General features: G+C 50.9%; 1 protein-coding gene across 1 annotated transcript; it reads right to left on the bottom strand.

Moving 5' to 3' along the window:
- Positions 1-98: 98 nt before the first annotated feature.
- On the bottom strand, positions 99-3,172 carry LOC115351133 (pro-glucagon-like). The gene is made up of 5 exons (XM_030037556.1): positions 2,622-3,172; positions 1,947-2,055; positions 1,041-1,193; positions 849-917; positions 99-380 (listed from the first exon to the last, which is right to left on the bottom strand). The coding sequence occupies exons 2-5, from the start codon at positions 2,045-2,047 to the stop codon at positions 371-373; spliced, it is 333 nt and encodes a 110-aa protein (XP_029893416.1). The 5' UTR covers positions 2,048-2,055; positions 2,622-3,172; the 3' UTR covers positions 99-370.
- Between the last annotated feature and the right edge of the window lie 11,140 nt (positions 3,173-14,312).

The following is a 14,312-nucleotide window of genomic DNA, read 5'->3' as shown; positions in this document are numbered from 1 at the left end:
GGGGTCAGAGGCCAGTGCCTCGAACTCCCCCAGGACCAGCAGCGTGTGGGATCCTGACGGGGGGCTCGGAAGGGTTGGAGACATCGGGAACGAGCTGCCGCATTTAGCAAAGGTTTTATTACGATTTAGGGAAAGCTGCAGGATCTGCAGCGCTGTGGGAGCGGTTACAGAGAAAACGAAGCCGGAGAAATCCAGGTTTGGAGGGAAGGCTGATCCATGGGATGAGGCAACTGGGAAACACTGAATGGGTTAACGCAGCTGCGTGTGGTGGATAAATCCTTCCCGTGGAGCATCCGACTACTGCCGGCCCTGGAGGGGTCCAGCATCCCCTGGCTGATGCTGCTGGAAAGCCAATGCCTCGATTTGCCATTTAATTGTACCTTAAAAATGAAAAACAAACAAACAGCAAACAGCTTCACGGAATAGAAATTCCCCCTAAAATCAGTTTAGGAGCTTTGAAACAGCGGCAGTGATTTTCTCGTTTGCAAAGGAGCAGCCTCTTTGCTTCTAAGAGCCTGAAACATGATAATATCCCTTATAAATGCAAATGATCCCACCACATTAACACTGACGTGAAACATAAAACGTCAGAACAAAGCACGATGAGAACGGAACAGTCTCTTCCTGTCGTAAATTAGTAACTCCCCCCACCAGATAGCTTAATTTTCCTTGTTTTATTTTATTACAAATAAACATCGGAGAATCCACATGAGCCAGCAAAAATGTGGCATCAGGCATAGGAAGCCGCGCTCTGCCTTTGCGCCAAACCCACTGATTCGTGGCTACATTTTGAAATTACTCATTTATTCAGTTTTAATTGGCCACGTTTGCTGTTTGGGATGACTTACGCGAGCGGTGGGAACACAACCGGGAAGGGGATGCTGCGGGGCTCCTCCTTCAGGTACCTCTTCGTGGAGCTGCCGAAAATAAGAAAACAGCCGGGACAAAACTAAAACTGCATTCTCGATTGGGGTCGGGGGCTCGTGGCGTGGTGGGAGGTTATTTCCCAGCATGGTCCCGTTCCCCTCTCCCCTTTTCACCTGTACCGCTTGGTGTTGATGAGCCAGTGCACAAAGTCCTTGGCCTTCATCTTGTCTAGGTAGCGGGTGAAGTCGCTGGTGAAGGTGCCTTCCGAGTGTCGCTTGATGTTGGACGCGAAGCTTCGGGCGCTTTGGGATTCGTGTGGCTGCCATCTGCTCGGGAGAGAAGGACAGGGGAAGAAAATGTGGTTTAGCGCAGACGGTGGCATTCTGCGTCCTCCCTGCAGGAGGTGCCCAGAGCCAGGGCTGTGTCCTGTAAAGTACTTTACTGTGCGGAGCATTCTCCAGAAAAGCTATAATAATACATAAAAATAATTTTCAGTTTCAGGGGAGTCTGCCAAGCCTGGCCAGGGTTGTTCCTGGCATCAAATATGTGCAATATCCTAACCCATGTTATTTGCCTTACGTCTTGCTCGGCCGCGGTGGGTTTGTGCCTCTGCCCTGGTCCCCACTTGCCACTCCTGGGCGGGAGCATGATGTCGCCCCGAGGTTCAGATCAACCTCCTCCTGCTCCAGGATGGAGAGCTGATGGTGAGGGTCACGGCAAAAGGTCCCCGAAGGGTTTTCGTCCCACGCGGCTGCTGCCAAGGATCGGGGCTCAGCACTGTGCCCAAAGCATCGCCCTGTCCTGGCTTTGCCCCACCGTGTCCCTGTGCAGCCCGTCTCTACTCTGACACAGATGAGGAATCCCTGGCGGGGGGGGGGGAAACATGGCAATGTCCCTGCGTGGGCTGGTAGAGAGCCAGGAGGGAGCTTGTCCACATAAATACAAAAGAAACAAGCACGTTGCAATAGCCCTGGAGCTGTGAGAGCCGGCAGCAACGGTAACGGAGAGGGCTGAGCTGCTCCGACAGCCCCTTCCCACGCTGGCCATCTCCCCGGGCCAGCTCCACCAGCGTCCCATACCTGGATGTGTCATCCAAGTCCTTGGGGCCCATCTGCCACCCTGCCCGGATCAGCACGGCAAACACCAGCCCGGAGAGGTACAGCCACCGGATGATCTGCATTTGTCTTTCTGGAGAAGGCAAAAGTCAAGATAGAAACGTCCAGGGCTGCAATCACCATTGATTGCCCCCCAGCCCCTGCGGGAGCCCTGGCAGCGTGGCACGGGACAGATCCAGCATGAGACAACCTCCTTCCCAGGGGTCTTGGCAGCATTTTGATGGGTGCACGTGAAAATCGCATCCTCACGATTACCTATTGGCATGTCTACTGTTGCCTAGGCACAGGCACATAGCTGCAAGAACGGGTTTGTATAATCTAAAGATACAATTTTTTGCAATAAACTTTATCACGAACGTCCCCTTTTCTATCTCGGAGCAATTTTTCTATCTTAAGCATATCACCAGAGTGCTGGAGAACTTTCCCGACCATTAGGTGCTCAGAAAAGCAGCTTTCAGAAGAGTTGAATAATTAGAGCTTTAAATTTCTTATCTTCGCTGGATGCTGGATGCCTTAGCCAACCCCCACCCTTTATTTGCTGAAAATCAGACTTTTAGTTGCCTATCACCAAGCACTTTCATTACTCAGATTTAATTTCTTCAGAGGTTGGTAGTAAAGAAGGGAGGAAAAGGCACTTACCTTCCGCAAAGACAACTGTTCCCCTAAAAGCAAGATCCTATTTTCCTCCTTCAAGCTGGTTGTGGCTAAACTCTTCTCCTTACCAGTGCTTTTAAGCTTGTTAGCAGGATGCTAAAAGCTGACGGGTAGGTCATCGGTACTCCTGGTTTTAGTTGGATGGGTCATTATGAATCATTACAGGATTTTTTAAGTGGGGCTGTTGCAAAAAATCTAGTTGTTGCCATATTTTTCAGCTTATGCCTTCAGCGAGGGTTTTTTTTGTTGTTGTTATTGTTGCTATTTCTCTTATCTTTTCTATTTTTTTCCACTTCTTGGACCAAAGGAGTGACCTGTCGGTTTCATTCTTTCAGGTGAGATGGCCCCTTATTGCCACAGCGCATCTTGCATAGAGAAATTATTTCTCTGCCCACAGGGCTGCCCTTTCAAACACCTTCGGTTTGAGTTAAAAAACATTAAGGAAAAAAGCAAGAGCAAAAATGTAAAAGAAGCATTTGGGTACCCAAGCACTTGCTGCTGCTTCCTGCAGTGCAAAATTCGGGTTAGAGCTCACCCGCTGGACAGACACCACTTTTGATCCAAGCCTGGTTTTGTCCCCCAAGGCCAGATCTGAAATTGGGACTGTTCCCCTGAATTTCTTTGATTTGGGAGTGACAGGAGACACCGTGGGCGGCTGCAGTTCTGGGTCAGTGTTTTTCCCCATGGGACATCTCAGCCCAGGAGCTGGGGGGGCATCTGGAACTCATCAGGCCAAGGACAATAGTTTTGCAGGGCCATCTCCTGGGAACTGGGCTCATTTTTTAAAATCCTTGAGTCCAGCAAAGAAAAAAGGCTTGAGAAGACCAAAACTGAGGGTAGCCCTAAAGAACCGATCTGGCCATGGAGGAGAGGGTGCTGCCAGCTCCGGGTGGATGCGGAGAAAAGCCCTCAGCTCCCTGAAGATGCTGGCAGGTCAGATGAGCTTTTGAGGGCTGCTTATTCGGAGGATTGATGGCAGGCTGCATTTCTAGGGCAGTTTTGAGATATTTGGGGAGCTCTTGGCTAAGGAATTGCTATGGTTCAGTGCTCGGGGGACTAAATGTCCCCTTTTCACAGGTGCATGGTCAATGGGCAGAGAAAAGCAAGTCTTAGAAAGCTGAAGCTCTTCACAAGAAGAGACGAGGGTTCCACATCCTGATTTCTCCACCACTTACTGTCCTCTCCTCCTGGGACCTTTCTTCTCGTGGTTGGGTAACTATTATTATTCTACTGAAGAGATTTCTGTAATTATTGTCACTGTCAAAATATGGCTGGTGTTCAGGGGACACTCATCTTGAAGAGCCTTTTAATTAGGGCCAATAGTGGCCTTATGAGAAAGCCTGACATCAGAGGAGGAAGGTAGGGGATTAATTAGCTCAACCTTCAGAGGAGAGGTCCAGATCTCCTACCCATCACATGGATAGGATATTTATTAATGACACCAAATTAGCTTGTGGTGACACTGTTTGCGATGTCCCCCTGGCCCAGGAAGGCACACGAGCTATCTGCAGCGGTGGGGGGCTCAGGAGAAGAGAAATTCAGCTCAGCCAGTGCAGTGCATGTTGTGTTGCTTCTTGGTTTTCTTAATCGTGGCTCTCAGTTTCAGGGTGGGTTGGAGAAATGTCCTACAAGGCACTTTGTCCACTGTCCACGGGTGATTTTCACTGGCCCATCGGGACATGATGGTCTTCCCTTTCCAAGTGTCCTCTGTGGTCTTCCTCCTTCCACCTGGGTTATGTTGCTGGTGGCTCTCCCGCCCTGGAGGACCGCACCATGGGGGCATGAACCCGTGTTTTAAAATGCAGATCTGTTTTTTGTCCTATTTTATGACTTGGAGAGGATTTTATGGACAGCAGGTGGCAGGCTTCCTCTGCCTGCCCTTCCTCTGCCTCACAGCCTCCTCCTCCTCGCTCGCTGCCTCCCCAAACACTGGGTCTGTCCCTCCAAGGACCAAAGTGATGTGATGTCCTTCTCTCCGGGGATGGAAGACCCCAGGCTGGGGGACACTGTCGGTGGTAGCACGGCGATGCCACAGCCCCGTTGAGTCAGTTTTGATTCAAATCCTCACTCTGTGTGCATCCTTGGAGAAGTGCCTTTGAGGACATGTGAGCATCCTGCGCTGATGGAGCCTGGACCAAAGCAGTTGATAAGGGAAAACTCCTGGACCGTCCTCCGTGTCCACCGACCCTTCGATAAACTCATCCATATCCCACCCAACCTTGGCTGCATTTTCCCACTGGGTCGCACCAGGACCAGCTGTGCGGCTGACCTGCCCGCCTCTGCCAGTCTTGGTCTCTGCAAGCATGGGAGAGGCAGGAGGAGCTGGGCTGCTCCGATGGGGACGGTGGGATGTGGCCTTGCTGGGCTGTCCGAAATCAGGCTGGAAACAAGATGAGTTTATGCTTAAGCCTGCTCTTAAATTATAACACAACCCTGCCGAGGCTCATTCTGCCACCAGCCAGCTCCTGCTTTGGGGCTCGGTTTCCCTGCCTGGTGCGATGCGGGTCAGGCTGGCATACCTGGATGCCTCCACGCAACAGCCTGAAGGCAACCACAAAGTCACCATCGATACATCAAACTGCTCCAATACCACTGTCCTGTAGCTGCAGGTGCAGTCAAACCAAGTGATGGTTAATTTTGGAGAGGTTTACTGCAAGCAAGGAGGAGTAAAGGCTTTGACTTCACTTTCTTGGATCCTCTGCAAAGAGACCTTCCTTTCCTTCAGAGGTGCATTTCAGGTCCAACCCAAGCAAGAGAGCAGGGGATGGAAAAACCTTCCCCTGTGTGTCCACCCCAACCACAGTTCTGAGCTCGGTGCCCCAGGACTCCATGCTCTCCACTCTTGTTTTCCCCATTGCTGAAGGTGTTTGTGGTCTCCTCCCTCCCTGCCGCAATCGAAGGCCATTTTATATCCCCACGTCAGAGTGTGCTGCCTCTCCGTGGCAGTGGCTACTGCCAAGACAGAACTGGGCAAAGACGGACCTTCTCGGGTCAGTGGTTTAACCTGAAACACCTCCTTCAGGGTGATGCTGAGTGCACGGTTTCAGTTTCAGCATTGTTGGGGCTTTTTTTCCTGTGTGTTGCTTTACAGGTGTTTAAAAGCAAAAGGAGGGCCATTAAAAAAGATATTCTGCGTTCCCAGCGAGGTATTTTGGCAGCTCTGAAGGGACATGGATTATTTTCCTGCCTCTTTTCCCCTTTGTGCATGCTTTTTTAGGCAGGAAACAGTATCTGCCTTTGATGCTGCAGAGTTGAGGGCCTGCAGCCTCCTGGCTTGTGCTCATGGCTGACCCTTGATGCCAGGGAAGAAGAGTGTGGTGGGATGCAGAGATAGTGCCGAGCTACATGGCAGGCTGTGACGAGCTCATTTGGAGCCGTAAGCCCTTAAGACTAGGGGTCAATGCCATGTAGCCCTTCCCAAAATCAAGCTCAGGCCATATCTACTTGGTGGTGGATCTCCATTATTGATGAATTTATTATTTTTCTCCCTTTGCTGTTAACAAAGCAGAAGGAAACGGAGTGAGCTCCCTCTTGCCCCCCACTCCCATCACTCTCCTGTCCCCAGGTACCCTTCATGAGCACTAAAAGTCCATGAGACACGCACGGGAAGGCAAGCTGTTGGGTGCCAAAGGCATGCTTCCCATGTGGGAAACTTGAACATGAGCCTGGAGAAGTGGAAGTGGCTTCATCAGCCGGTGGCTGGATGAGAAACCAGCTTGCACCCATGCCGGGCTGGGAGATGGGTGAGCTAATGGGGAATTGCAGGCAAAATGCATTGGGGTCAAGTATGCGGCTCTCACATTTGGGGTCTGGACAGCTGGTGGGTATCCAGCTGCGGTGTCACTGCTGCAAGAGTGTCCCTCCTCCTCCTCATAGTGGGAGCCGCTGGTCATCGGGAATCACGTGAAGGTCAGATTAGAGGCTCTGTCTTTTCACCTGGGTTAACTAGTGCATTTTGCATCCTTTGGCTAAAACCCCAGCCATCAGCCTCAGCAGGTGGAGCAGGACATGGGACACAGGGCTGAGCCCTTGCTGCCTGCAAAGCCTGGTGCTCCATCCTTCCGTGGTCTCAATTCTGCAATCCTGCCGTCCCTCCTTGGTCTTCAGTCCTGCCGTCCCTCCTGCTCCCTGGCCCTCCTCGGCTGGCCCTCGCTCCCTGTGGGCTCTCAGCGTGATGCTCTGCAGTGAAAAGTGGGTGCTTCCCTTTCACTTTTGGAGGAAAGTGGTTGCTGTGAGCTGTGCCAGGTGCTATTAGGTGGTTTTGAGCAAGGTGTAGGTGCGCTGAGCAGGATCCGTCCCTCGGGGCACCCTGGCCCTGCACCAAGGAATTGCTGGTTTGTACTGGGGCCCTGCAGGAGCTGAACTGGGGCAGCTCTGGGCAAGCAAATCTGCGAGCGTATGGGGAGCTCCTGGGGTGATGCTCATGGGTTTGGGTGGCTGTGGGAAGCTTTGGCTCAACACCTTGGTGCTTATGTGCCTGAAGCCTGCCAAAATCCTGATTTAGGGTTAGGGTGGTTTTTTTTAATTGCCCTTCTTTATTTGAGACAAAGGGAGATGGTGGTTAATGGTTTATTTCTGCTAAATGTCTCCTTGGCTTTGAAATGTGGAAAACTTTGTCAAGTTTCTTTTTTTACCTTCCTCTTCTTTCTGCCCATAATGGTCTAAAAATCTTACAGACCCTAATGAGACAAGTTACCATTGTGCACGGGCTAAAAAGTCCTCAGCGGAGTCTGGAGCAAATGTGGCAGAGGTTTTAATTTCACCCTCTTGATTTCTATGGGCCCTTAGCAGGCTTGTGTGTGATTAAATAACCCTTGACTCTTTAACATTGCAAAAAAAAATCCCCTATTAGAGACCTTCTTTGGCTGTTTACAATGGCTTTTAGTTTAGCAACAATCATTGGTAACTGGCTGATGAAACCTGATCATACCATAAATCAAAACTTCTTCACATTCAAATGCAACAATTAATCCTGGGTGTGTTGGTGCAATTAGATGACCAATTATGCCTCAAGATTCACTTGCTTGTTTATATAGAGAAGTCGTGTTTGCTCAGCCGGGGATGTTTGGCTATGGTTTTCAATCTACCCCAGGGGATGTCAAATGATAAACTCGGGGAGTTGCACCCTGCTGCAGCTGCAGAATTCAGACCCTTTGGCCTCAGATCCTTCACCCGGAAACTGAAAGTTCGTCCGCCTGCTTGCACCGACTGTTTTTTGGCTAACTTGAGTTGTCTGAGCTCTCCTTTTTGCAAGATGTTAGTGCAGAATTTATTCTTGCAATGCTCAAGCCAGGAGGATTTTAAGCCCCACCAGATTGGGGCAGGGGTTGCCTTCAGACCTGCAGCTCCCGTGCCCAGGTAGAAACACTCCTAGCAGTCGTGGGTACCCGATTTGACCGCTCTGATCTAGCTTTGAGGCTGTAGGGCCGGTGCTAAATAGCAATGGCACAAGCTGAAAACCCAGCAGCTAATCTGCTGGGGGATGTTTGCTCCTGATGATTCTGGTGCTGCGGGATGTCTCATTTACAGATAGTCTCGGAGCGTGCCTTGGTGGGGGTGGATGTGCTCTGTGGTGGGGAAGAGTCTTATTAATGCAACAAGGCATTGTTTTATTTGAACCGCTGAAAAGCTGGGGTGGCTGCTGGAGCAAAGGTGTGTTCTTCAGATGCATTGCTGTTTCCATGGGAAAAAAAAAAGACTATTTGGGGGTTGAATGATGTAGAAGGGATGAGTAAACTCAAGCACAGGCTCTCATTCTTGTAGGGATGCTGCCTGCAGAGAGGGAGAGCTGAGCTCTGCTGGTTAATGACATTCAGCTGCAGTTTTTAGCTCAAAACCCAAAGCAAAATCCCAACACAATGTGGCAGAAATCCAGGACAAAGACGTATAGATAAAAAGCCTGCTGATGTCACTAGTGCTAGTAGGTGCATATTTACACACTCCACTTAAATGAAGGTTTTATCCACTGATTAACTGTCCTTACAGGATTTCTTTGTGAAACATCCATAGATGTTTTCTTATCTACTTGGAACAAAATCGGCTGATAGCGTTTTATATCCCTTTCCCTTATGATGGTGATTGGCGCTGATAACAGCTATCATAATTCCTATGGACTCTGATCTCTAAGTGGGGGGCAACGGCTCTCTGTGAGAAAGCAATTGGCTGTTTCACTAAGTAGCTTAGAAAATAAGGAATTTTTTAAAAGAGTGGAGAAAGGGTTTGTTTTCTCTAGCTGATGCTGCTTTGGCAGGAAAACGGCTGCTCTGTCACCAAACAAATACAGCTCCTGGGAATGAGGGAAAAATCCCAACTGTTAAATGTTGCAAGAATTGTTGGGGAAGGGGAATTGGTTTTTCCTTATTTGTGCCTTTTTTAAAAAGGCAAATCATGTAGGACATTTTAAGTTTGTTTTCATCCGTTTTTTTCCAGCCTGCACAAGAGGGCATTATATCAACCTGCAGCTGCACCTTGCTTGTGGGCAAAAGAGCTCTTGCTGTCTTGCCAAACAGGATTAATGTCAAACCAGCAGAGAAGGGCCTGTATCCTGGAGGACACATGCCAGAGGATTTGTTTTATTTTGTTGGTTAGTGGTTATTTTTTAGGTGTTGTTTCTGAGCTGAACCGGTTCCTAGATCTTGTGCCCAGTTTTGCTCCATAGGAAGGGTCCTTGAGGACTTGCCCTCCCTCACTCCTGTGCGTCCTGATGCTGGTTGAAGGCAATGAGCTTGGGGACCTCATGTTTTGGAGTAAACCAGCCCAAATCCTGAGCGTGCATCTCCCCTGGTGGGAGCTCGGACAGTTCAGAGATCTCTGTTAGGCTGTGGTTTAACAAAGCTGTGTTTGATCCCCTCCTTGCTTGCTAAGTCCTTGCGTTCTCCTTGCTCTTGGCGGCTGTGCCTGGGAAACCCTCCCGGCTCCGGAGCTGACCTTTCCCAACAAAGCACCTTTGTCAGGCAGACCTCAGGGCTGTGGGGTTGCTTTTTTATTTTCCCTTCTTTACATACTACTCCTTTTTTTTTATTGATGTCACCGCCCAGCAGCACAAGGATCCATTATATGAGCCGCCGTTGGACTTTGCTTGTTTGCAGGAGGCTGATTAAGAACAAACGGGCAGCGGCAGGCCGTATCCTGGAAAGCGGAGGCCAAAAGTTTGAGCAAGAGGAAACTTGGCAGCAGAAACGCAGCCCTGATCCAGGTGGTGCTGAGCCTGCAGTCCCCATGTGCCGGGGAGAGTGGGAACCTTTTTTTCACATGGCGTGCTGCTCTTTGGGGAAGGGTGGGTGGAAGCAAGAGTGGGTTTGTTTTTTTTTTCCCCTCAGGCGGACACGATGAGGGTTTTCCTGGTCCCCTGTCTGTTCTCCATGGAGCATCCCAGCAGAGGGCAGCAAGAGATGCCCTGGGCACCCATTGCTCTCCCATGGGTGCTGCTCCAGAGAACCCATGCTTGGTGTCAGGGCAGGCCAACCCCTGTCCCCTTCTGGTCCCCCACCTTGGGGCACCTGCTAATAATTCCCAACTCTGCTGGGCTTTAAAGAGTCATTTTTGAGGCTGTAGGAGTGTGTTGAGGTGGGAAGAGAGACACCATGCAGATCTATGCTTGCTCTCCCTGGTCTCTGGACATCCGCCCTTCTCTTTAATCCCACGGTTTATTTGGGGCAAGACTCATTTTACCCTGTATTTCCATGCACTAATGGTGCTGTGTCTCCCCACGTCTGCCCATGCACACAGCAGGGTCTGGGTGCACTGCAGCGATGCTGAAGCAAGGACCAAGCGGGGCACTGGTGGCTTCACGCTCACGTGAGCATGGCAGCTTGTCCCAGTGGTGCCTGTTGCTGGTGGGTGCCAAAGCCTGACCCGACGTGCTGCTGCATTCAAATCACCCCAAATCACGCGTGATACGAGCCAGTGAGCAAAATACAAATTATGGCAGCTGATCTTCAGGCGGAGGCTGCATTACCCAGCCGGGGTGATGCCTTTTGACAACAGGAAGGGTGGCTGTTGGCCCTTAACGGCTGTGTGAGCTGTTTCCTGGCTCGTAACAAATTGGTACCGCAACAACTATAGGCTGGGCAGAGGCTGAGTAGGAGGGGGAAGACTCGGTGCTTGCGCTCAAGAGGAGGTGGGTGCTGACACAGTCTATACCATGACTAACGTCAACACCCATGCCAGCCTCTGCCATGTCTCCGCACAGAGGTTTCTCCTCTCTCGGCAGCGTTTCTGCCCATCAGCCCTGGGCGATGCACTGGAAACTTCTTTATTTGCAAGCCTTGCACATCTCCCAGTGCAGTGTGGAGTTACGTGCAGAGGGAGGACGTCTCTACGTTGGCTTCTTTGTGGCTCACGTTGCTCCTGAGTTGGTCCCTGGCTGCTTGGGAAAGCTCTAGCAAAGCGGTGGAAATCCTCCTGGAGTGGGGTTTGCTTCCCTGTGCTGCCTGGACTTTCCAGCAGCACTTGGTGGGTTGCAATACCGCTCTGCAATGCTTTTCCACCTTCCCTGGTGTTTGCCTGGGTTTCTTTTTGTTGGTTTTCAACAAGCAGGACTGGGCACCGCTCTACTTTGTTCTCCAGGTGAAACAGCCTCGTGCTTTTCATGTGAAGTCAGAAACCGTGGCTTTAAGCAAAACACTTAAGGTTGCAAAATAGTCTGAGCTGGTAGCAGGGTAGAATGGATATGCTCCCAAATTGTGGAGTGTTATCCCTTCTTGCTCAGGGGCAGAGTGATGGAGAGAGCTGGGGCTGACCCTTTGCAAGGGACTGAAGGAAAGAGGCACCTGCAACCCATTGAAAAAAATCTTTGTTTAATTGAGATATTGCCACTGGGTCTTGCTTCTTCTCAAGCACCTCGTTCCTTCCCCTGTCTCTACAATGGCCCAGCCAACTTGTGTTTTGGGGATTTTAAATGATACACCAACAGAGCTGCTAGACACCTTCCTTAAATAGACTGAAAGCCCTTCGATGAGTAAAAAGATATAAGGTTTCTAGATTGTTACAACATGTGAAAATAGTTGGGTTTTCTCCTCTGCCAGGAAAAAAAAAAAGAAATTTTTAAAGCTGTCCAGTAATTACCTGCTAATGGAAAAGATACTAAAGAATGAGAAATAGTCTGTGAAATTCTCTTAGTGCAAAGACATTGCTAGTAGGCATGTCTAGGAAAAAACTGCATCCATTCCCCCCCTTCTTAATTATGGCAAATAGGTACAAGATTTGTATGCTGGGGTGCTTTGGTGTAATAGTTTCACCTGGTGACATACCTCTAAAATAGGAAAAAAATAGCCAGCAATACAAAGCACCAATATAGTTCACTTTTTATGACCAAACCGGTGCTGGATCTGTACGGCTGTAAAGAAGGGTAGGCGACAGCGTGGGGGTATGGGATGGAGGTGTGCTGAGATACTGTTTCTGAAATGGAAGCTCCTGTTTCAGGGAAGAAGCTGGAAAATGAGCGTGGTGTAGCTGTGACTGCATTAGTGTGCAGTACAGGTAAATCTGGTTTGAATCCAAGGGATTATATCAGCCCTTGCTGCGTCTGCTTAAATAAAGGTATTTTTTCTGTGAAATGGCTATTTCTGCTAAGGGAGTGTTGAAAGGCTGGTGGTCAGCAGTAACAATCTCGTTAAAAATGGGGCTGAAGAAGCTTGAATGTTAAAAAAAAAATTCTCTCTTTGTTTTTAAGCGCTGCTGTTCTCACTTCTGGGCAGGTGAGAACAGGCAGGAGGACCTCAGGGTTTCCCAGCCACGACCTGGGCTCTGTCCCGGCGAAGGTGAGGTCACGGTGCTCACTGGATGCCAGGGTTTGGTCTAGATTAAATGCAACCTCTCTGCCCGGATTAAATGCAACACGGACTAGCGAGAAGCCGGGTGGGGAAGGTGTGCCAGGGCTCACGCTCAGCTCCAGACCTCTGCTCTGTGTCGGGATGCTGCTGGCTTCACCGGCATGCTCACCAGGCTCCAGCCTGCATTTACACCATGGTTTAGGGTCTGCCCCTGCCTGTCTGTTGGGGAAGGGGGTCAATTGCTTGTGCTCCCACTTCCCGCAGACCCCAGCGCTGCGTGGGGCCATCCCGCCTGGGTTTTTCGAGCCAGGCCCCGGATGCTTTTTGTGCTGACGCAAAGTTGCTGCTGCTGCAGGATCCTCTGATTCATCCCCATGGAGGGCTCACACCCAGGCTGGCTTTCTTCTCCTGGTTGTTGATCTTACTGGCGGTGCTGGTGTGGGCTGGGCCCCTCCGTGGGATGCTGCGGTGGCCCCCGATTCCCACTCCGGGATGGGGTGTGGGGTATGCTGGGACTCCTGGATCCCTTCCCGGGTGCGAGGGTGGATGGGGTTTAGAGCAGCAAAGCAAGGGGGATGCCCAGGATCCCCTGTTCTGGGGAGGTTGGAATGCACCCTTTGGGTGCATCTTCAGGGTCGAGGGGTGCAGTGGAAGGAGACTGGGATGCAGCTTTTGGGGACGCTGACCTGCCCCAGCCCCGTGCTTCACTGGGGGTCGCTCTGAGAGGGGTGTCTCTGGGATCTGGAGGTGCTTTAATGTGTGTCTGTAGAGCATCTCCCATGCCACATGTGATCGTGCTGCCCTTTCCCAATGAGAAAGGGGCTTAATATTCTTTCCCCCTTACAAAAGGGGAAACTGAGGCACCGAAGTGTTGTAGCTCTCAGCCCATGCCTGAGGTGGGGTGATCTGTGAGTGTTAAGACAGGGCACAGGATTTCATTTTTAGCTTCCTAGCTCTGCTGCTGATTTGTGTGACCCAAACTAAGGGCTTTTCCACCTCCTTTTCTCCTCCTGCTTGTCACCAACCTCTCCTGTTGAGAACTGTGGGGGGGCACAGGAAAATCAGAGACAAGGGTCTGCTGCTACCCAGGCTCATGCAGTGCCACAGCCTGGATTGCAAATCTGCTTAGGTATGCTAAAATACAGGTGATGCTGCCTATCCTCCCTGGTATTGCCATGCAAAGGTGGCATAACCTGTCTGATTGGGATCAAGCTGCATCTGGGATGGGGGAGCTCCCAGGCAAGCATCTCCCACCTCCTTGGGGGTCCACGCTCAGCAGAAGCACCATCTTTGCAGCAAGAAGAGGGGCTGCGATGGCGGAGCTTTGCATGGGGCTGCATTTAGGGAGCCGGTGGGAGGGACGGCTGGGACGGTGCCAGCACTCAGTATCCCCATGCCCAGGTTGGGAGCGAGGTGCTTTGGCAGAGGGTTGTGGCAGAACTGGAAGAGCAGGGCTGCAGCAGAAGGTCAGGGCGAAGGTGTGGGTTTGGCACCCAGCGAGGGGGCTGGGGAGTGTTGTGGGTCACTTTTTTGAGGGCACCTGTGGAAGTGTCTGGGAGAACTGGTATGGCAGAAAGCCGTGCCTGAGTCAAACCGGCAAAGAGCGTGAAGGATTGTTGCTGGTTCCTCCCAGCTCATGCCAGCCTCGGAGATGGGCTTCACAGTGCCCTGGACTTGGCACCCTGTCGTGAGGTACATCCTGCTCTTGCCCCACTCCAACACCAGTGCCAGTTTATCCTTCTCAGGATTAATGACTATCAACTCCCAAACCATCTGCTCGTGGTACCAGCTGCCATGGGATTTGGGGTCCCAGCACTTGCTCTTGCCCTGGCTCTTTGGGATGGCTTTGCATCCAGGTTAATCCATTTTTGCTCCTAAAATTTGATATCCAAGCAGATTTGTG

This window comes from Aquila chrysaetos, chromosome 15 (assembly GCF_900496995.4).
Source record: "Aquila chrysaetos chrysaetos chromosome 15, bAquChr1.4, whole genome shotgun sequence".
Taxonomy (NCBI): domain Eukaryota; kingdom Metazoa; phylum Chordata; class Aves; order Accipitriformes; family Accipitridae; genus Aquila; species Aquila chrysaetos.
This window is presented reverse-complemented; position numbering and strand designations above follow the sequence as displayed.